Source organism: Cetorhinus maximus, chromosome 22 (genome assembly GCF_964194155.1).
Source record: "Cetorhinus maximus chromosome 22, sCetMax3.hap1.1, whole genome shotgun sequence".
In the NCBI taxonomy this organism is placed as follows: Eukaryota; Metazoa; Chordata; class Chondrichthyes; order Lamniformes; family Cetorhinidae; genus Cetorhinus; species Cetorhinus maximus.
In genome coordinates, this window is record NC_135900.1 from 43,278,305 (window position 1) to 43,302,539 (window position 24,235).

The following is a 24,235-nucleotide window of genomic DNA, read 5'->3' on the forward strand; positions in this document are numbered from 1 at the left end:
CCATTAGCCACCTTAATTACTTGCTAATGTAACTTTTTGTGACATGTACTAGAACACCTAGATCTCTCTACTCCTCAGAATCCACAGCTGTTTTTTCATTTAAGTAACACTCAGCTGGAGTGTTGTGTACAGTTCTAGGTGCCACACTTTAGGAAGGATGTGAATGCATTGGAGAGGTTTACAAGAATGGTTCCAGGGATGAGAAACTTCAGTTATGAAGATAGATTAGAGAAATTGGGACTGCTTTCCTGGAGAAGAGGAGGCTAAGAGGAGAGAAGATTTAACCTGCTGAGTTTTTCCAGTGTCGGCAGTATTTTTGCTTCTGTATTGGCTAAAGGCATTTAATATCATTCATGGAGAAATTTGACACTTCACAAAAATAAAATTAGGTTTTCAGGACAGTGAGGATATTTAACAGTAATTAAGTTAGCACATCCTTAAAACTCTAGTTATATCTCATTCAACAATGTGCAACTTCAAGGGTTTTTTTTTCACAGTGAGACCAACGGCCTAGGAGTGGAAATTGCAGTTAATTCAACCGATTTCTGTTGATTGCAGTTCAGGGGTGCCCGACAGCCTGCCTTCTGGAGATGTGCAGAGTCATCATTTCTGCAACATTATGTGCATGTGCAGACTCCAGAAGTTGAAGTCAATTTTGATTGAGTAATAAAGGTAGATGCTGACAGTTTCAACATCATTACCACCGTAAATTTCAAGCCAATGTTTCTTCTCCACTGGCAGTTTGCAATGCAACACAACACAAACACCTGTGAAGTAATCATTAGTAGCATTTGAGATTACAGAAAATGTTTTTTTTTGGGCAGGTTTCTTATTAATGTCAAGAGATTGTTTTTCCCTCTCCTTAAAGATTATTTAAGTTTACAAAAAAAAGACAAGATTTGACTCTCCACCATTTTATTGTACATCTATCCATTGCACTGTGATTTTAAAAATCACAATTCCTGTTTTATCAAATTAAAAAGGTGAAACATCCTGCAAAGTTAGCTGTAGGGAGAGATGAACAAGTATCACAACTTATTGGAATAAACAAATATTAGTAATGTGATGAGATTTCTTAAAGTAAAAGTGGGACAGTACTTAATTCAGTATTTGTGTTGCACAGTAAGCCTGAAAATCAAGATTTTTCACCAAATAGGTACATGAAGTTTAATAAAAAGGTCAGTCCATTCAAAGTATTTTTCCTAATTTATCCCATCAAGGAGTCTCCATCAGCCTTTTATAACTGCAATAGGTCGCAGTTTAATTGCTTTTTTGCTGATACCTACATCGTGACAAGTATTCACAACATCAGTTACATTCTTGTAGGATTCAGGAGCCTAGAAGAAAAAAAAGTATTCTTTAACAACCGACAACAAGTTTTACATTAGTATTGCGTTTTGTAATAATTCTTTGAGAAAACATATGACACTAATAGATCTAGTTATGAACAGAAGTTTACTATCTTAATTCCAACAAAGGTTCAAGAAACAAAACAATACAAACCCATAGAACATTAATTGCTAATGTAAAATCAAACAAACTAATTTTTGAATAACATTTATCTTACCCTGTTCCACAGAAATCAAATAGCCAACTTCAGTATAGGCCCAAAGAAAGGGAAGACACTGACTCTGCTTGGCAAAACTATACTATCAAATCTGAATTATTAATAGGACGGTTATTATTTACAAATTGTTTTCTATAATTGTAAATTTTAAGGAACATGCAATGCAGCGAAGCACAATGACATTGTCAAGAGTAACAATGTATAAATGGAACCGTCATGAGTTCCCACTCACTGTCAGATGCCTGGAAACTGGCACTTCTGCAGAAAGAAGGAACCAGTCACTCCAGAGTTCTCAAGTGTAGCAGGATTGGCAGTCACCGTTGAGCAGGTCTCCATCAGATACCTTGACTTCAAAATATGCATGTAGTATCAAAGGGGGAAAAATAGTTCTTTACAGTTTTAGTAAGTTAGCTGACCTCAGCTGCTAAGCTATTAGGAAAGTTACAATTGACTTTAACACCAGGGATTAGGGAATGAAAAAATACTCATGATTGATAATCTGAAATGCATGTGCAGATATGGGATGAGGAATCAGTTGTGCTTGGTTATGATGCACCTCCTTCAAACAGCCTGCTAATACCAACTGGGCTCAAACACAAGAAACGGACATTTGGGGAAGGCCCTGCAGGGTACAAACACCCCTTTAACCACTGTAATCAAGATGAAAAATGTTTTTCTACTCAATGCCATGGTAAAGATAGTTATTTCTAGTGTGGACTGGGTCTTGTTTGTCACATTTGTAAATCAACTTTGAGATGATTAAGTTGCAAATGTCTACCAAATCAGGATTTTCCATATTCAGAAATTTAATTCAAATATACACAGGATCTCTAACATTTTTATCAATATCACCTAACATGCATAGGAAAAAAATTAAGAAAGTAACTTGCTCCCACAACATTTAGCCAACTTCAAAAGAAATCTCAAACAAAGACAAAAGTGCAGGTCTTACTTCTTCCATTACTAGTTTGGGTGAAGCAACACGAATAGCAATTCCTTTATCTGCTAGTTTGTCCAACACATCCTGGAAATCAAGATTACGTCGGGATTTCGCACGTGACAAAGCTCGCCCCTGGAAAGAAAATTCTAAAATTATATTCCAACTCCTTACTTTACATAAGTGAATTCTAATCATGTTGAAAGGTTGCAAGTGACTGTTCTAATAGAGCTCTTTTCATGTTCCATTTTCACACCCATGAAAACAGAACTTCAAATAATAATTTGTTAATGAGAATGCAACATCAACAGATTTATATATAACGCACTGAATCTGTCCAATTCGTTGATTGCTTAGGAACAGCCAAATCCTAATGCATAGGTTGTTCAAAGCATTAGAGTGAAGCTGAGATGTTTCTATACAAGCTCATGTCATATTGAACAAGCCCATTGGAACAGGCAAGATCTACTGATTTCGAAGTTTGCTGCTCCAGTCAGATCAGCAATATAGAGACCACCAAGTGAATAGCTGGAGGTAAGCATATGCTGCTTTTAGTATTCATCTCTGCAGCTGGAGACCATGGTAGATTCCTTTTTTTTTATTCATTCATGGGGTGTGGGCTTCGGTGGCTGGGCCAGCATTTATCGCCCATCCCTAGTTGCCCTTGAAGATGGTGGTGATTTGCCTTCTTGAACCGCTGCAGTCCATGTGGTGTAGGTACCCCCACAGTGCTGTTAGGAAGGAAGTTCCAGGATCTTGACCCAGCGACAGTGAAGGAACAGTGATACATTTCCAAGTCAGGATGGTGAGTGACTTGGAGGGGAACTTATAGGTGGTGGTGTTCCCATCTATCTGCTGCTCTTGTCCCTCTAGATGGTAGGGAGTATGGGAGGTGCTGTCGAAGGTTGTGGTGCCAGTCAAGCGGGCTGCTTTGTCCTGGACGGTGTCAAGCTTCTTGAGTGTTGCGGGAGCTGCACTCATCCAGGCAAGTGGAGAATCTTCCATCACACTCCTGACTTTGCCTTGTAGATGGTGGACAGGCTTCGGGGAGTCAGGAGGTGGGTTACTCGTCGCACGATTCCTAGCCTCTGACCTGCTCTTGTAGCCACAGTATTTATATGGCTAGTCCAGTTCAGTTTCTGGTCAATGGTAACCCCCAGGATGTTGATAGTGGGGGATTCAGTGATAGTATGCCTGGTGCTGCTCCTGGCATGCCTTCCTGCACTCCTCTGAACCAGGATTGATCCCCTGGCTTGATGGCAATAGTAGAGAGGGGGATATGCTGGGCCATGAGGTTACAGATTGTGTTAGAGTACAATTCTGCTGCTGCTGGTGGCCCACAGTGCATCATGGATGCCTAGTCGAGTTGCTAGATCTGTTCAAAATCTGTCCCATTTAGCAGTGGTAGTGCCACACAACACGTTGGAGGGTGTCCTCAATGTGAAGGTGGGACATCATCTCCACAATGAGTGTGGAGGTCACTCCTACCGATACTGTCATGGACAGATGCATCGGCGGCAGGCAGATTGGTGAGAGTGAGGTCAAGTATGTTTTTCTCTCGTTGGTTCCCTCACCACCTGCTGCAGACCCAGTCTAGCAGCTATGTCATTTAGGACTCAGCCAGCTCAGTCAGTGGTGTGTCAGTAGACACTGAAGTCCCCCACCAGAGTACATTCTGCGCCCTTGCCACCCTCAGTGCTTCCTCCAAGTGATGTTCAACATCGAAGAGCACTGATTCATCAGCTGAGGGAGGGCAGTAAGTGGTAATCAGCAGGAAGTTTCCTTGCCCAGTTTGACCTGATCCCATGTTTGACCTGATGCCATGAGACTTCATGGGGTCCAGAGTCCATGTTCAAGGCAACTCCCTCCCGACTGTATACCACTGTGCCGCCACCTCTGCTGGGATGGTGATGGTGGTGTGTGGGACATTATCCATAAGGTATGATTCTGCGAGGATGACTAGGTCAGGCTGTTGCTTGACTAGTCTGAGAGGCAGCTCTCCCAATTTTGGCACTAGCCCCCAGATGTTAGGAAGGAGGACTTTACAGGGTTGACAAGACAGATTGCTGTTGTCATTTCCGGTGCCTAGGTCGATGACAGGTGGTCCGTCTGGTTTCATTCCTCTTATGTGTCTTTATAGCAGTTTGTTACAACTGGGTGGCTTGCTAGGCCATTTCAGAAGGCATGTAAGAGTCAACCACACTGCTGTGGGTCTGGAATCACGTTTCGTTCCCTTAAGGACATTAGTGAACCAGATGGGTTTTTACAGCAATCGACAATGAGTCCATGGTCACCGTTAGACTTTTAATTCTAAATTATTATTTTTAACTGAATTAAATTCCACCATCTGTCATGGCGGGATTCGAACCCTGGTCCTAGAGCGTTACCCTGGGTCTCTGGATTACTAGTCCAGCAACAATACCACTATGCCATCGCCCCAGTCGTAGTGCACAGAGTGAGTATATGGTTTGGTGGGGGTGGGACGAGAGGTGGTGCGAGTAAAGAGCCAGCAAAAGGTGCAGATCAATTGTTCCAGGGCTATCATGCTATCACCAGAAAAACAATGGAAGCAGGAGAAGATAAGACGACAGGATCAGGACAGTCTGGAAAACTGAAGTTGTACAATCTATTCATACAGAGTATGCAATGGGATATGCCTGTAAAATATTAAAAAATTCAAGGAAGTCTATCAACATAATTTAGAATCAGAAGACAATCGGGCTATATATTGCATTGTGAAGATCTACACTGATAGGTCACTCTAGAAGGGAGAAACCGTTGAAATTTAACACTTTCCAGTTACACGCTCCACTTCATAATTCCTTACCGCTCCATGGCAGGTGGTTCCAAATGTTTCTGTCATGCCTTGCTCAGTGCCAGTAAGGACATAGCTACAGGTTCCCATTGTTCCACCAATCAAAACAGGCTGTCCAGTCAGCTACAAGCATTAAAACAAAGAATATAAACAGGAGAACACAAGTAACACATCAGTTATAGTTGCATGAAAATTCTTCGTCAGAATATCTTCTGAATGGTAATCTATATAATCTCTTTTTAAAGTTAATCATCTGTACATCATTATTTGACATATGGCAATCACATGGCTAATAAATCTGAGCTCTGATTGATCACAGGTACCTTCTTCCAATTGGGCCTTACTATGCACATCCCTGGCAACATTATCTTTTACCGATCATCTTCCTACATAGCCCAATCCTCTGCTCCCAGTACTTTCCCTTCATTGTCTTTCACCAGTATGAACCAGCTACATTGCCTCCAAAGATATATATGCAGATAAATAAGGTGCTTTATAAAATTGGACTAGAAACCAGTTAGGAAATTACCCATAAAATGATGATAAAAGCAAAAGCAAGTAGTAAAATGTGTGTTGAAATACACTCAAATCGCCAGGTTAGTGACAGCTACGTTCTTTAAGTTTTTTGTGTTATACATTACCCAATCAGCATGAGAATTTCTAACGCCAACTACTTCATATTCCTTGCCAGTTTTAAATGTTGTTTCACTGTTTCCTAGCCTTTTCCAAACCAAATGAGCTGCAGTCGGTCAACAGATCATAAATAAAATGTTACAATGTGTGCAGCCACCCCAATAAGAGGGCCAACAGCACCACCGAGGGTGGTGGCCACTGCTGGGGTTGCATCTGGAGGATGAGGGTGCACTAATGGACGTAAGCCCTCACAACCAGTTAAATGGGGTCCGGGGATGCCGGGGCCAGTCAGGCACCAACAGGAAGGTAGGATCAGTGAAGGCACTGGGGATAGGTCGTTGGGGTGGGGTGGTTGGGGCGGGGTGAGGAAGAAAGGGGGCCTTCGAGGGCAAAGAGTATTCAAAAGAGGGGGACCCACCCCTGGAGCCCACCAGATTTACCTGGCAGTTTCTCAACAAGGCGGCTGCTGTTAAAATGCAAGCTGAGATAGCAAGAGGCCCTTAACTGGACACTTTAGTGACTCAATTGGTCTCCAAGCTTTCCCATGACTGGTAAAATGGCATGGCAGCGGAAAGGTGTTGGGCATGCCACTAGACATTTTCCCACACCATTTTGCCAGCTTTCTGATCTGTAAAATTTTGTCCAATAGCTTTAATTATGATTATGAACAGTTTGCATAACGAGTGATAAATTATATTAAATGTAGTCTGTATAATAAATTCATGGGTCCACTGCAGAAGCAGTCAATATCCTGGATTGATGTTTTATGAATATATTTAATGGGCTTTATATTGTATGGTGTGTAAGCAAGTTAACATTTTGCAGTACTGAACAATTTTGTGAAGAAAGACATTCTAACTTTTCTCTGTTAGCCAGCCGGTGAAAAATGCAGTGCAGATGAGAGCACCAGTGCTCGTATGTAAACTAAGCTATAAATTTTAACTGTCAAAAAATATACAAAATCTGGGTTAACAGAATTTCAGACCACACATCTTTCCAAAAAAAGACAATTTGTATAACAGTATGGTACCATTTTAAGTTTCAAATTGAATCACACTTCTAAAACAAAAGCTCAACTTTTCAGCATACCAAATCCAAAAAACACATGTACAAATGGTCTTTATCTAAATAATCCAAGGATTAATTTTGCATAAAGTCAACTTCTCCATTTGAGCAGCTTGAGAATTGAAAGGGCTCCAAGGTTTCTGATTGAAGATTCAGTGCAGACTCCCATGTTCAAATTTCATGAGTCAAAGTGAAGTTTAGGCTGCTGTAGCAATGTTGTTTCGATTCTCATTTTTATGCACCTTGCATATATGGCAGTACTTAATGGCCCAGAACTTATTATTTCTGGATTTCCATACCCTGATGTACTCAAGATGCGCTATGGGACCCTTCGGAAGTCCCAATGCACTTTTTAATGCACGAGTTTGAACTTCCAAGGGGCAACTCCCCCGCATCCAGAACCCTCCGAAAGAGTCCCCAACTCTGAGTTAAGAGTTGGAGACTTCGGAGGGTTCTGACTTACTTACCTAGATAGTTACCCAGGAATGTTAGGAAAAAACAGTTTTAACTTATACATAATAACTCTCACTGACACCCTGGCCCTTCGACTCCCACCCTGATCTTTCAACTCCCAACCCGACACAACCATCCCCCCCGAACCCAACCTTACCATCCTACCCAGCTGGCATCCGATCCATTCTGTCACCTACTACCCAACCCAATTACCACACTCTTTCACTAACACTCTGAAAATCTATTTAAATGTCGCAAAGCTTTTCTGCATTAGTGAATGAAGATTTACCAAATTCCGGCAGCTAGTCCCATAAAAAGGAGGCGTGGTTCGGCTTCCCCAACGACCCAGCCCTACAACGAAGACCTCCAGAACATGTACACTCCACATTTCTGAAGTGGCCCGGTTCGGAAGCTCCAGTGCAAGGTTAAAATAAAAATTAGCAGGATGACAATCTGCCACTCCTCAGAAGTTTCAGCCCAATATTTACTAAAACGTTGTGCCTTTAGTGGCAGATCAATACTGTTCCAGATTTTAGTACTGATTGTCCAATTTAAATGTTAAATAGTCCTTTCCATAGCATTCACCCAAATTAAGTGTCAACAATCTTAACACCATGCAAGTTTCTACAGCCTAGCAAAACTCTCGTGATAACTAGAAAACTTCAGAGAGCCCACATGTTCCATTTCAGTAGTTTCCATACCTGATAATCAACTGGTATAAGAGGGTGGTGTGGTGGAAAGGCCCTAGTGGAACCCTTCCTATGGATTAGCAGTGTCTTCTGTTTCCCATCAACCACATGCTCCTCCACTTTGGCTATGTTGTGAGATACATCATAAATCACATGCAAATCCAGATCATCCGGTGTAGTGTTGAAGACTTTGGCAAATGCCTAAAACAGACAGGGTGGGAGGAAGAGAAAAAGAAGGAGTTAATGCATAAGAGAGAGCGCATGAGCAAGAGCGAGAAAGGTAGGTGAAAGCAATTTGGGAAAAGAGTAGGAGACATAAGGAATAAATTAGAGTGAGATAAGGAAGAGAGGGCCAAAAAAAAACCATCAAAAACAAATGGAAGTGTGTAAAATATTGGCAAAAAATAAAAGCGAGATATGGAGCAAGTGCACACAATAAATGGGAAATAAAATGACCATAAGCAGATGATGGGGAAGGAATAGGAAGTGGATGAGAACACAAATGGGAGAAGCAGGAAAGGTGGGAAAAAACAGATGAAAGTGAGAAATAGGAGGAGAGAGAAGTGGAAGATAAATATTTGAGCAAGGTATGAAAAGTAGGACAGAAGGAAGAGGAAATAAACTTCAATACAATTCCAGCTAAATGCTCAAATTCCACCTTTTCATAAGATCATACCTTTAATCCCTCGCTGTTTGCCACACCAGAGAACTAAAAAGACAATTTCCTAATTTCCATTCAATGTGTTAGCCTTCCCTTTGAATCGATGAAGCACACAACAATAAATCCCACTGTGCAGGAGGTACACACTCGAGTAGATCAGTGACTGCTTGGAAGAACCAGATAAGGCAAGTTGCTTTCATTCTGCACCTCCCCATCATGGACTGAAATAAGGTGCTCCCTGTTAGGAAATTACTTGGAGAAACCCATTCTCTACTAATCTAAGATGTGTGTTGACACAGTGCCTCTAGCAGTAGTTTTTTTTTAAATATTGCTCAAAATATGTACTTAAGTAAAGCAAAAGCTTTACTTAAGAGTATAAACAAATTGAGAAGCAGTTAGCACACAAAAGCTTGAAATATTAGCTGAATAATACAGTTCAACACAATCTCTACCTGTCGTGTCAGGAAGGTCATAGAGGAGCGATTCACCCAGGCGTAGTTTCCAGCTGCTGCCATGCCTTTGAGATAGTCCTGACCTTCTTGGGAATTGATCCTGGCACATGCCAGCTGCCTGTCATTGACAATAATATTATCTCTCTTCATGGCTTTCTCCATAGCCACTAGCGCATCTGTAAAACAAAGCAATGCTCTGCCTCAGCCAGCAAGTATGTTGGGTAGATTCTATACCATTTCAATGAAGTAAAAGCTAGATTTGTTAAATCTAACCAACAGACACATATTTTAAAACATGCATAAATTGATCATATTTACAAACATAATTTATACTTTTAGGATGCTTAAGATATCTGGAGTACTATATAAGGGGATTAATAATCTTCTTGCAATGGACAGAAAAGAAATTATGCCTATATTGTGGAGTCTTCACAGCACTGGTGATTTGCATTTTAATTCCATCAAAACGACTTCAAAAGCCATTTCATGCAATGTTATCTTAACAGTAAGACACACTATGTCACTCAATCACTGCTGTGAGAGGACAAGCTTATGTGCCGAAACCTCATGGTTTGTTTTCCCCAAATATTGAAATGCTCACTAAAAATTACCAGCCATAACCAGGTAAAAATAAATTAGATCAATTAAAACAGGAAAAATGTATTTAGAATTAAGAACACTTGAGGTTAAAAGCATTATTGTGCCTTACCCTGTAGTTGGTCAAAATCTTGTTGTACAGAGCCATAAGGGAAGATAGAGACAACATACACTGTATAACACCGAGTTTTGAAAGTGCAAAACTCGAAGAGGAAAGTGCTTCAATGTAAGCCATTTGAGATAGCATGAGGCAGGTATCACAATGCACCATTATCACACTGACCTTCACCATTTTTGCAAGGAGGTTGGAGTACAAGGGTAAAGAAGTCTTGTTGCAATTGTACAGAGCTTTGGTGAGACACACCTGGAGTACTGTATACAGGTTTAGGCCAGTTAGCCCTTAGAGTCTGTTTCCCCAGGCACTGTCTCAGGATAAAGGGTCAGCCATTTACAATTGAGATGAGAAATTTCTTTATTCATTCAGAGAACTGTGAATCTTTGGAATTCTCTATCTCAAAGGGCTATGAATGTTCAGTTAAGTTTTTTCAAGCTGAGATTAGTGCTTAGTAAGGTTTTCCTCCATAATCATCCACTAGGGAATTTTTACAGGCGGTGCATCATGAGTGCAGTCAATGGTCACATTAATAAAAATGCTCAACAAATTTTTCTTAAATGAATCCTTACAGGGCATGGAGATTAGGTTTGAGGAAGATTGTTCCAGCCCTTAATTGTTGTGGGAAAAAGGAGATGGCAAAGGAAGCACACTGGGGTGTATACAGTTGGAGCTGTTGGTCATGAACTTTAAGCTTGGTCACTTCTGGGCTTACTGTACTGCTTAGATATATTTACTTGTTCATTCAAAATTTTATAGAGGCATATCAACCTATGGGTATTACTTTGGCTTGAGGCAGTGTTAGACTAGCGATGTAATCAACTGGGAGACGCTAGAATCTCGCAACTTATTGTTTGCAACAAAACAAGTAGCCCAGCATTGAACTCTCTAAAGTAAGGTGATGTTTTTAGCAGTATATGGGTCCCAAGTGGCTACGCCATACACTAATTGTGGTCTAGCCAGTGTCTGGTACAGTATTTCCTTTACTGTATTTGAAGAGTGATGGAAGTTCTGTTTCACAAACCCAGCATTCTGGACTTCTTGGAGGTTGCGTGCTGACTTTGCACATTCCACTTTAAATTATTTTGGATGCGGATTCCTAAATAATGGCATTCTTTAAGCTTCAAGGGGGAAATCATGCATTGTGTAATTGGGTACTGTCAGACATCGGTTATTGTTGATTCGCATGATGTTACATTTTCCATGTTGAATTCTAATCCCCCATATATTGGCCGATTTGATGAGACTATTTAGTCTTCTTGAAGGCTAACCACATCTGATGGCTCTATAGACTAAGGAATCATCTACAAAGAATCTGATGTGGCTTGATATTCAATCCTGGATGTCATTTTATAAAGAGGAGAAACAAATGGGGGCCCAAGATGGTACCTTTGGGCATGCTGCTTAAGACTGGTTTCAAGTTTGAGACTTCCCCGTTCCCTGTGACTCTTTGTCGTCATTTAGTAAGATAGGCTCTTATCCATTACTTAGTATTTCATTGTGCTCCACAGTGATCTAGTTTTTCCAGTAGCTTTGCGTGTGGTACACAGTCGAAAGCCTTGGAAAGATATAAAATAGCTAGATGGGTTGTCAAGGTTATAGGTCAGGTTGTGGATGGTAAGGATGAGTTGTGATTCTGTTGATCCAGCTTTACAAAAGGTATGCTGTTTGTCAGTAAGGATTTTCTGCCCTTCAAGATGTCTCATTAGCTGACTATCAATGATATGTGCTAATAACTTACAGCAAACACTATTAAGCAAAATGGGTCGGTAGTTTGCTGGATCAGTAAGGGGCCCTTTCTTGTAAGTTGGAGACACTTTGAACTCAGCCAGTCAATGGGTAGTTCACCTGTATTTATGGATTGTTGAAGGACATATTGTAACATAGGTGTGGAACTCACTTGCTACAGTTTTAAGTGTATGGTTTGTGATGTCATCAAGGCCACAAGCTTTAGATGGATCAATGTAATGGAGGAGTTTCGGAGTTTCTCAACATAGTTTATTGTAATTATAACATCAGGCATTTGTAAGGCTGTCCTCATGCTACAGATTTGTACTTAGGTGCTCAGATCAATAATATTTTTGGACTCGAAGGGAAGCAAGTGAATGTGGGTCAGGTGAGAAAGTGGAGATGAGGATCTCATTGAATGACAAGACAGACTCAAGTGACAGTTCCCATTTCTTATGACCCTACATTGGAATAGTGGTGTCTGGGGCAGGCTTTGCACTGAACACAAAAGATATGTTATATCTTGGCTATATGCTATGTAGAAAAGGGAAAAGTGCCTCACCTGTTGCAACCTGGTGTCCAAAACCTCTGCTCCCACTGTGAATCATGACACACACCTGGCCCTTGTGGTCAATGCCCATTTTGCGTGCTGCATAATCATTGTAGATTTCATCCACCACCTGAATCTCGGCATAGTGGTTTCCAGCACCCAAAGTTCCCAGCTAAAAAAATGCATACACATTAGAATACAACTCCTGGTATCAATTCAGTTCCAAACACTTCCTAACATTCATGTTGTAACCACAATGTTCAACTTTATAATAATAATTTCCAAAGTTAACTTTGCAAAGCTGAAAATTACACCCCACTGCACAGCAAAAAAGCAAATTAGGAAATAAGTTTGTCCGTAATTATTCCTATCACAATGAGCTTTGTGATCCAGAAAGTTGGGCATTGTCCATGCAAAGCAATGAGTTCACAAAAGGACTTGCACGCAAACAATAATACCCATTTAATATTAAAAAAAACTGCACGAACTTACGAATTAGGGGCAGGAGTAGACCACTCAGCCTTCATGCCTGCTCCACCATTCAATAAGATCATGTTGATTCTGATTGTAACCTCCCACCCACCTCCGATAACCTTTCACCCCCTTGTTAGTCATCTATCTAGCTCTGCCTTAAAAATATTTAACGACTCTGCTTCCACTGCCTTTTGAGAAAGAGTTACAAAGACTCATGACCCTCAGAAAAAATTCTCATCTCTGTCTTAAATGAGTGACCCCTTATTTTTAAACCATGAACCCTAGTTCTAGATTCTCCCACAAGAGAAAATATCCTCTCCACATCCACTCTGTCAATGCCCCTCAGGATCTTAAAGGATCAAGTCACCTCTTACTCTTCTAAACTCCTATGGATACAAGCCTAACCTGTCCAACCTTCCCTCATAAGACAACCTGTCCATTCCAGGTATGAGTATAGTAAACTTTCTCTGAACTGTTTCTAACACATTTACATCCTTCTTTAAATAAGGGGAACACAGTTACACAGTACTCCAGATGTGGTCTTACCAGTGCCCTGTATAACTGATGCATAACCTCCCTACTTTTGACCGCTTTGCAGAACACCTTCGGTCTGTCCACAAGCATTACCCAGACCTCCCTGTCGCTTGCCATTTCAACACTACACCCTGCTCTCTTGTCCTTGGCTTGCTGCATTGTTCCAGTGAAGCTCAACGCAAACTGGAGGAACAGCACCTCATCTTCCGACTAGGCACTTTACAGCCTTACGGACTGAATATTGAGTTCAACAATTTTAGATCTTGAACTCTCTCCTCCATCCCCACCCCCCTCCCGTTTCTTCCCCCTCCTTTTCGTTTTTTCCAATAATTTATATAGATTTTTCTTTTCCCATCTATTTCCATTATTTTTAAATGTATTTCCACCCATTGTTTATTTCTACCTTTTAGTATTCCCCCACCCCCACTAGAGCTATCTGTACCTTATCTGTCCTGTCTTCTACTCTTAATTAGCACATTCCTTTAGATAATATCACCACCTTCAACACCTCTTTGCTCTTTTGTCTGTGACAGCTTTTGGTTATCTCCACCTATTATTGGCTGCTTATCCCAGCAAACCACCCCCCCGCCCTTAAACCAGCTTATATTTCACCCCTTTCCTATTTTTACTTAGTTCTGTTGAAGGGTCATGAGGACTCGAAACGTCAACTGTGCTCTCCTCCGCCGATGCTGCCAGACTTGCTGAGTTTTTCCAGGTATTTCTGTTTCTGTTTTTGTTTTGGATTTCCAGCATCCGCAGTTTTTTGCTTTTACCTCCCTACTTTTGTATTCACTTACCCTCGCAATAAATGATAACATTCTATTAGCTTTCCTAATTACTTGCTGTACCTACATACTAGCCTTTTGTGATTCATGCAGTAGGACACCCAGATCCCTCTGTATCTCAGAGCTCTGCAATCTCTCACCATTTAGATAACATGCTTTTTTATTGTTTCTGCCAAAATGGACAATTTCACATTTGCCCACATTATACTCCATTTGCCCACTCGTTTACCTATGTAACTTTGTAGCCTCCTTACGTCCTCCTCACAACTTACTTTCCTACCTATCTTTATGTCACCAGCAAATTTAGCAACAATACCATCTGTCCCTTCATCCAAGTCATTTATATAAATTGTAAAAAGCTGATGTCCCAGTACCGATTCCTGTGGCACACCACTCATTACATCCCACCAACCAAAAAAAGACCCATTTTATGGCTACCCTTTGTATCCTGTTAGGTAGCCAATCTTCTATCCATGCCAATATGTTACCCCTTACATCATAAGCTTTTATTTTCTGCAATAATCTTTGATGTGGCACCTTATCAAATGCCTTCTGGAAATCAAGTACAGTACATCCACCGGTTCCCATTTATCCACAGCACATTTGATCCTTCAAAGAGCTCTAATAAATTGGTTAAACATGATTTCCCTTTCACAAAACCATGGTGACTCTGCCTGATTGCCTTAAACTTTTCTAAGTGCCCTGCTATAACATCTTTAATCATCACTTCTAATGTTTTCCCTATGACAGATGTTAAGCTAATTGGCCTGTAGTTTCCTGCTTTTGGTCTCCCTTCCTTTTTTGAATAAAGGAGTTACATTTGCTATTTTCCAATCTAATGGAAGCTTCCCCGAATCTCGGGAATTTTGGGAAATTAAAACCAACGCATCAACTATTTCACTAGCCACTTTTTTTTAAGGCCCAAGGGTAAGTCCATCAGGACCAGGGATTTGACAGCTCGCAGCTCCAACAATTTGCTCAATACCACTTCTCTGGTATTGTAATTTTCCCGAGTTCCTCCCTCCCTTCCATTTCCTGATTTACAGCTATCTTTGCTATGTTACACGCATCCTCTATTGTGAAAACCAATGCAAAATTCCTGTTCAGTTCATCTGCCATCTCCTTACTTTCCATTATTAATTCCCCAGACTCACTTTCTATGGGATCAACACTCCCTTTGTTAACTATTTTCTTATTTAAATATCTGTCTTTATATTTCCAGCTAGCTTTCTCTCGTATTCTAATTTCTCCCTCCTTATTAAATCTTTTTGTCATTCTTTGCTGTTCTTTATATTCTGTCCAATCTTCTGACCTGCCACCCATCTTTGCGCGATACCTGTGAATCATCACGCAACAAGTTAATCTTGGACAAAACTGACATGGTGGTGATTTACCAGTTGCTGCAGACTGCTCTTGGGCAAGTCTGTTTCCTAGACACAGAGCCCATGGCTACTTTCAGCCTAGGAGGATGCACGGTACAAAAAACACTACCTGAGGCAATCCTCTCTTTTTGGCCTTTGCAGAGACCTTGGAAGGATCAGCTTGCAGCATTCTGCCATATTCTTCACAGTGCTCCTTATCCTCAGCCCAGGCATAGCCTTCCCTCAGAGACCAGTCCACTCCCATCTCCAAAGCTTCTTCTAGGTCTCTGCAAGTAAATGTCAACTGTCAGCAAGGTAGCAGAAGGATCAATTAAAGAAAAATCCTAAAACTTAACAATCTTAAGTAATTTTGAGGATTGGTACAGCATAGCAAAGGTCAATTACAAACAGCATTTTATTTACTGTCAGGTCTTAAAATATGTCTTAAGCTAAAATGTAGCAAATTTGAAAGCACTTTTAACAGATATTTGATGGGATGGGCGGGAATACTTTGAACACAAAGTACTCAAACTTCCTGCTCCTTTTGAAGTACCAGCCCATATTCCAACAATGCTTTATATAAGCAACAGTAATTTAATCAATTAAAGTTGTTAATTACTTGGATATTTCCTTCAAGTGTAAAATAATTGTTTTATCATTGTAACAAAAATGAATCAAATTTGTCCTAACATCTAATATTGCTGTCTTTATCATTATGTTACGTATGGGATTTAAAAACAGCTACAATCACAGAAAGTATGTCTAGCTTAGCTCAATACAGTGTTGCAGTACAGTAGTCTGTTCAGTGTCTGGCAGTTTGCTTGAAAGCAAAGCCAAATCATGCAATTCAAATACTGAGAGATTTGTTCAAATAGCTACCACAATTAGCAGTTTTCTGAATTTACCAGCTAGTTACTTTTGGTTGTTTTTTTTTCAGGCAATATTAGTTTGTGCTTTTCGAACTGAGTTTGATCAGGTGTCTTTGAAAAAAGGTCACCTGACTGCAAACACCAAAGAAAGCCAGGTAACTTCAATAGGACAACTACATTAAAAAGTAATTACAAATGATGGTTCCTAACCTTTGTGCTACAACTATTTATTTCAATTATAAATGAGCAACTGGTACCTATTACTTTACTACTGCTGCTTGTTTTTCCTGTTACTGTTTGAATAAACTTTCTGGGAATTTAAAGCCAAATAAAGTTGATTGCAAATGTTATTCAACCAATTTTGAAGACAGAAAGACCCTGTACAGGATAGATCCAGTAGCTAAAGCAAACCAAAAAAAGGGTTACATTTATTATTTAGTGTGGAAAGATGTTTTATTCTTTGTTTCTTTATACATATAAAATCTAGAAAATGAATGTACTCTCAAGGAGTGAGGGAGAACTCATCTAGGAGAGTAGGTTGAAACGTGGAACATATGGAGTACAAGGACTAAAAAAAACTATCACTTCTGACTAATTGGAACTAATTTGTCACTGGATTCAGTCAAACTAAAAATTGTTTATCTAAAGAATCACACATTTAAACATTGAGAGCACAATTTTTCATCTCTTTCTTTCAGAATATTATATTAATTTTGACAAAGTTGTAACATCAATGCCAAACCCCCTTCCATTAAACAAATTTAATTCGCATGGTGATTAATGCTAACCCATCTAATTTGCAACAAAACTTAAAGGTCACTCTCTCCTGCTTCCTGCCATCAAAAATATAATTTTTACATTCCTTTCTCCCAAGTCCTCATGCAACATTCTTACTTAGCACCCATAGGGATGACTCCCTTGGATCCGACTCCTACAGGAATGTGATCAAACATGGCCTGAGCCAGCTGTTCTTTTACTGGCTGCACATCCCCTTCATCGAGGTTGGTACGTAGCAAACGCACTCCGCAGTTGATATCAAAACCCACACCACCTACAAAAGCAAAATATGCCTCCATAAATATCACTAATATATTATTTTCATATATCTACAATCCATCTCACCCCTACCCTCCCCCAAATTCAGGTATCTGAATGAATGCACATATTGCTCAATCCACAGGGGTCTTCATAAATAAAGAGAGACTCCCTGTGCCAACATGGATCAGAATGAAAATAACACCAATAGAAACTGGAATTCCAGCTTAGCTTTCCTATTGCAGAAATGTCCAAATATCTGGATATGGGAGCCAAATACAGAGAAAAACAGTAACTGCAGCACAGGTAACCAGTAATCTGAGCCCCCATAAACAAAAGATGAAACTCCTATGCAGGAAAAAAAAAGATGAAACTCCTATGCAGGAAAAAAAAAGGTTCACCCTTCCAAATTCATAAATAGCAAGACATCTCCATGCACAAACCTGCTAAGTCCCTCTCACAAAATCTTGGAACCTTTAGCTCTTTAAAACTACCAGGTTTAGTTAAAATTCATCAATTGAAGGACAGTCTTTTCATGTCCTGAGATTTATAAAAAGTCAAAGTCCAAAGCTTCTAAAGTTTGCTTTGCGTACACAGGAGCTTTGTAGACCTGATCAAAAGTGCTTTTGAGCTGCATTTGGACACCCCTATCCTCGTGCAATATTCTGGCACTGCCACAAGCGCACCATTCCCTTGAAAATAAGTAGTTATAATAACAAGGACGGTCATATTTCTGTGCTTTTCTTATCTAATGTAACAAAATAATATGTAAATCATTAAGAAAAAGCTCCAGATCTTCAACTTGTCAAGTGCTCCACAATTAAATGTCTACCCCAACCCAATCTAGCCAGTGATTTTTTTTTACCTGGGGATACCACAGCCTCAGGATCATTCGTGTCAAAGGCAGCCATGTTTCCAATTGCAAACCCATAACCTGAATGGACATCAGGAAGTCCAATGGATTTCTTTAAGAGAGTTAATAAAAATAATGTTTCAATAACTAGAAATAAGTCTGAAATACCCACATCAGAATGTACATAAACACACATGCACACAGTAATCTACTAGATTCTTGAAAAGTTTTAACCACTGTGTTCAGAACTCGCCATCTGTGTGCTCTTCTAGCTGCACATAACATATGCTTGCTAAGCATTAATCTTGAAGAGTTTATTTTAAGTTTCAACAAGTGATCTCACATTAAAGCATCTTCATTACACAGACATTCTGTATCTGCAAATGTCTAGTAGTACTGTCAAGTTTTGACGACTCATGAAGGCTGTGAACTCTGGAGGCTGACTGTTTGGAAGGGCATTGGAAGAGATGAGCAGAAGCAAAAAGAGGGCCCAGAGAAAACAGAGGCCAGAAAATTGTGCACCTTTCAACCCACTGTCTTCCACTGCAGCAAATGTACAGAGGCTGCCATGCCAGAATGGGGACGAGTCCCACCAGACGATGCTTAACACAGATCTAACCACCACGACACAAACCACCGTCTTACAAGATGGAAGGCTGCCACTGAAATTGTCAAGTTTCAGACAACTTTGTTGTAATAGGTGTCATGCATCAGGAATGCTTCAAAGCATCATTAGATCAGTACCCTTCATAGTATCAGCTTGAAACCAATAATATCAAAAGGAGCCTATAAAAGGCCTTGCCATTTGTTTTAATGCTTGGTTTCTCTTCCACAATTCCTATCAAAACAAACTTCCTTTATTTTATTTACAGGTACATTTCATGTTTTGATGGCAATGTGCTATCAAATGACCTGATCTCAAGAATCTCAATTAGCACCCCAAACCATCTGGAGGATATATGAATATGATGGCATTCCTGAGCATGAGGCTCTAGCCACGCTGGGATATAATAATCTGTTGGACAAGCACCCTTATTTGAACCACTCCACAGCAAAGCAAGGCCAAAAATCTACTCTAGATATTAACTTCCCTTGAATTCTGCAATTACAACATATAAAGGAAATGCCATTTCACTCTACCATGTGTAATGCACAGAAATCTAGCATTCAAGCATCTCTTCTTGCCCACATACTCATATCTACGTTTCAGAAACACCAACATTTAAAAGTTATATTTGGGTTCATCTATTACTCAAGCTAGGATCCTGTTACAATATCAGTACTTCACAATGGTTTACACTATGAAACATACTTCAGACCCTTATACTATGTAATAAACAATGTTGTTGGATTTAACTTTTCTATGCAATACTACATTGTTCATTTTTAAAAAGCAAGGTCCCAGAACATGAAATTTTAACTCACATGAACAATCCCAGGCAATGCTGCCACATTTCCAATCTGCTTCATGGCTGGCATGAAACCACCCACACCTAGAACAAGACAAGGATTAACCGTTTTAGTTTTCCTGTGGTTGTAAGCAACAAGATGAGAGTTGAATGACAAAGAAGAATATACCCACATGCACAGTGGTAGTCCATCAATATATACAACACCATGCTCTAGACTATCCCTTTCTGTGAGGATCCAAATTTCAACAAATTTGCAATTGCAGTCACAAAACGTATAAATCATAAAGCCTTATAAATCATTAACATCTTGGTTCAAGATTGGACCATGTAATTTCTCTCCTACATCTGGAGATCAATGCACTATGAGCTGATGACATTAAGTTATGTATGAATGCAAGAATATCAGGCAGGGAAATCTGGATATGATAGGGGGATGGGCTAGTATCTAGATGCCTTTTAAGAGAAATATAAATAAATGCAGTATGGTGCATTTAAGTAGGGCAACTCTGCCTATAGCACCTATACATCATTCACAGTTGTGCACTTGAGGCAGCTAAAGTTAACAATCGGAGGTTATAGATAAGTTGTTGAAGGTACACCTTCAATGTTATGAGGCTGCTATGAAGGTGAAACCAGTTTAAGATTCACAGTTAAATCAGAAAACACAAGGCAAGCCCTGGCCCAACTTGATCTATAATACTGTGCAATTTTAGTCACCTCTCATAATAGGAAATATTGAAGCCCGGAAAACATTCAGAGGAAAGAACTTTTTGGCATGGAAATACATAAACTTCAAGAGGATAGACTTGTTGTTTTTAATACTATGGAGAGAATAGATTCTGTTCTGATGGATAGGTTACTCAGGTTAGAAAAGCAAAGGAGAATTGGGAGGTATCACTATAGCTATAGAAGCAGAAAGTTAGGAACTTATTTTCACAGAAAGTCGAGGATGAGACTGTGAAATTAATAATGAGAAACAAAGAAATAACAGACTTTGAACAAGTATCTTGTACCTGTCTTCACAGCATAAGACACAAAAAGCATCCCAAGAATAATATAAAGGCGTGGGACAAAAAGGAGGGAAGAACTTAAAACAATTACAATCACTAAACAAAAAGCACTAAAACTAATGGGACTAAAGGCTGACAAGTCCTCTGGACCTGATGACCTGTATCCTTGTGTCTTAAAGGAAGTATCTGCAGAGATAGTGGAGGTGGATGCATTGGTTGTAATTTTCCAAAATTCCTTAGATTCTGCAGAAGTGCCCACAGGTTGGAAAGCCACAAACGTAACACCACTATTCAAGAAAGGTGGGAGATATAAAGATACCAAAAGAACCAACTGCATTCAGCTGTAGCCACCAAAGAACAGCTTTATAATCCAACTGAGTCCATTCATTTCAGAACTGGTCAATTTACTGCAATGTGATAAACTACCAAAATCTTTGTTACCTGCGGATGGATGTTCCAGGAGTCTGATACTAGAATTTATTTTTTAAAGCAAGAGGCGGGGGTGCTTGAGCGAGTTCAAAGGAAGAGTCTAAAATCCCCATGACACTTATTATTTCTTACATAGTTTCAGGGTTGTCACCTCCACAATTCCATTCCACATGATCAGCGTTTGTGTAAATAAAAACTTCCTGACATCAGTTCTAAATTTGCACTTATACATTTGAACCATGTTCCCTTGTCCTACTCTGTTTAGTTTGAAGTCATTTTCTATACTGCTTGTTATTTTATATGCCTGTATAAGCTCACTTAACAGTCGCCTGATGTGAGATCAGTCTTATGGCTTTTCTCTCAACTGCCTCTAGAGGCTAAATGTCACTCTGATGTCTTTGTGACCAGAAATTAAAGTGTGATCTGATCACAGTACCGTACAGTTTACAGCAACACTCCCATTAACTTCTACTCTAATTTTTGGCAATGCTGTTTAATATTCCAATTACTTTATTAAGTGCAGCTCCACAATGGTTGGCAGAGTCACAAGATATGTCTAAATTTAGGTAGAAATGACAACTATGTTAAAAAAGGCCCATCTTGGATAGAGTGGGGATAAATCTCAGGAACTGCTCTCCATGGCATTCCTTTTACTTTGTTGCTACGTCTACTCCTCCTAACAGATTTGAATCACTGTCCATCTGACATCACAAATTGCCCTGAGGTGGTGAGCCAGCTTCTTGCATACTGAGTCATTTCAGAGAGTAGTTTAAACACAACTACACTGCTGTGGGCCTGGAGTCACATGTAGGCCAGACCAGATAGTGATGGTAGATTGCCTTCTCTAAAGGACATTAGTAAACCAGATGCGATTTTATGACAATCCGGTAGTTTTGTGGTCACCATTATTGACATTAGCTTTATATTCTAGATTTATTTAATTATTTAAATTATTTAATTTGAAGTACCCAGCTGCTGTGGTGGGATTTGAACTCATGTCTACAGATTAGTCGTCCAGGCCTTTGTACCAAAAGTCTAGTGACACTACTGGTATGATATCATACATTTACAGCTTCCTCCAATGTGTAGAGATTTTAAAATGCCATCATTGACCTGTACTGCTATATGAACTGCTACCTGAACAAGACTGCACTTCTCCTTTGCCAAGATCAAATTATGACAGCAGATCATAACACATACACAAATGCTAGTTTGAGATTCTATAATTTATCATCACACGTGAACAATTAAAATCTGGCTCCTGTGCTCAAATTGTACATCACAAACATTTTACAATTTGTTCTCACCTCCTCCACGACATGAATTTCGCAGCTCCTCGAACATCAATTTCTCCAGGGTATCATTGACATAAAACACCCCTTCCACCTAGAACACAAGAATATCAGGTCAAGGCCAAATCTGTAATCATCAAGCTGGGTCTCCTCTTTGCAACAGGATCACTAACTACAGCTGATTAGTCTTGTATCCGAGACCAAATTAACTCAAATGAATGCCAGCTAGCTACTTTTCAGGTGAAGGGAGTGCCAGTTTGGTTCATTTATAACACTCGAAGTTAAGGGGCTGTGGGTTCCAGTGACACTAAAGAGATCGAAAGCAGCCTGCCTGGTATGTTGGGGTAGCTTTCACATGTTACATTTTTTAAATGTGCAGCCATTAAGATGAGACGTTAAACCAAAGCTGCAAAAGATCCAATGACGTTATTCAAAGCGCAGAGCAGAGTTCTTCTGATGTCCTGGCAAACATTCATTCCTCAATCAATACCACTAAACAAAATAACTGGTGAATTATCTAATATGCAGCTTGTAAAAAAAAGTCTTGCGCTTACATGACCACCAGGCATTGCAAAGCGTTTTACAGCCATATAACATGAAGTGCTTTTGGAGTATGTACAAAATGTGGCAGCCAACTTGCAAACAAAAAGCTCACACAAAGCAGCAAAATGATAATGACCTGATAATCTGTTTTTATGATGTTGACTGAGGGATAAATATATGCCAGGGTCAACTCCTCTGCTCTTTGAAATAATGCCATGGGATATTATACACTCGAGACGACAGATGGGACTGTGATTTAACATCTCATTTGAAAGACAGAATCTCTGACAATGCAGCATTCTCTCAGTGCTGCACTGGAGTGTCAGCCTTGATTATTGTGCTCAAGTCCTGGATAGGGACTTGAATCCGGACTTGTGGCTCAGAGGTAAAAGTGCTACCAGCTGACACATACTGGAGAATACTAGAGTAGAGTACAAATGCCATTTTATGCATTTTGTATTTTATGCATATTAGCTGCCAAGTGTCACTACAAAACAGAAACAACAACACTTCAAACAGTAATTTACAGATTGTGAAACACTTGGAGGCCTCCTGAAGCTGTGGATGGTAAAAAATCATTGTAAATTGTCCCTTTCTCAAGCTTTGGAACAAATTGACAATACCAGGACTCAAAAATGATAGTAATCCACTAGACAGAGATCAGTACATCTTGTCCCAAAGAGGCATCTTTGAGACACCAGTGATTGACCAACAAATGCATTTTAATACCCAAGCATACCTGGGGCATTTTGATCTGTAAAAAGGGAATTTGTAGCTTTTTTTTTAAATAAAGCAAACTTCCAATACCAGTGGCATCAAATAACACAAGACCATAAAGAGAAGCTGTAGGCCATTCAGCCCGCATTTAAGACCAGCCCATCAAATTTTCCCCTCACTTTATCTTAATAATACTCAGATTCACAGTACAATACATTATGCCTCAATTTACATTCTTCTTGCATGGTAATGGAATGTACTTGAATTGGAAGAAAATAACTAGTGCTATCCCACAAGGAATGTGCTGGGGCTTCACCTAGTCACTATATTTATTAATAACTTAGATAATAAAATAGAGAGCCATATAATCCAAATTTGTAAACAGTCCAATGACTGAAAACGTAGTTCAAACAGAATTACATGGAACACAAGGTGCAGAATTAGCCCATTTTCCCAATTAGTCCATGCTGGCATTTGTACTCTACTCTAGTATTCTCCAGTCTTTCCCCAATTAACTATCAGCATAACCCTCCATTTCCTTCTCCTACATAGGAGTATGCTAATCTAGCTTCACCTTAAATGCATTTGCTTCAAGTACTCCCTATGGGAGCAAATTGCACATTCTCATCACTCTCAGGGTAAAATTGTGTCTTCGAATTCCA

General features: G+C 39.8%; 1 protein-coding gene across 1 annotated transcript in view; it reads right to left on the minus strand.

Annotated features, from left to right (window-relative positions):
- Positions 1–898: 898 nt before the first annotated feature.
- rtcb (RNA 2',3'-cyclic phosphate and 5'-OH ligase) overlaps positions 899–24,235 on the minus strand; it is a 23,787-nt gene continuing 450 nt past the window's right edge. The window contains exons 2-12 of the mRNA XM_078568186.1: positions 22,329–22,407; positions 19,596–19,663; positions 18,183–18,282; positions 17,177–17,333; positions 15,544–15,700; positions 12,272–12,431; positions 9,273–9,448; positions 8,172–8,360; positions 5,332–5,442; positions 2,520–2,639; positions 899–1,337 (exon numbers count right to left, since the gene is read on the minus strand). Of these exons, the coding sequence (XP_078424312.1) occupies positions 1,230–1,337; positions 2,520–2,639; positions 5,332–5,442; positions 8,172–8,360; positions 9,273–9,448; positions 12,272–12,431; positions 15,544–15,700; positions 17,177–17,333; positions 18,183–18,282; positions 19,596–19,663; positions 22,329–22,407 (1,425 nt within the window). The 3' untranslated portion in view covers positions 899–1,229. The remainder of the gene's footprint in view (positions 1,338–2,519; positions 2,640–5,331; positions 5,443–8,171; positions 8,361–9,272; positions 9,449–12,271; positions 12,432–15,543; positions 15,701–17,176; positions 17,334–18,182; positions 18,283–19,595; positions 19,664–22,328; positions 22,408–24,235) is intronic.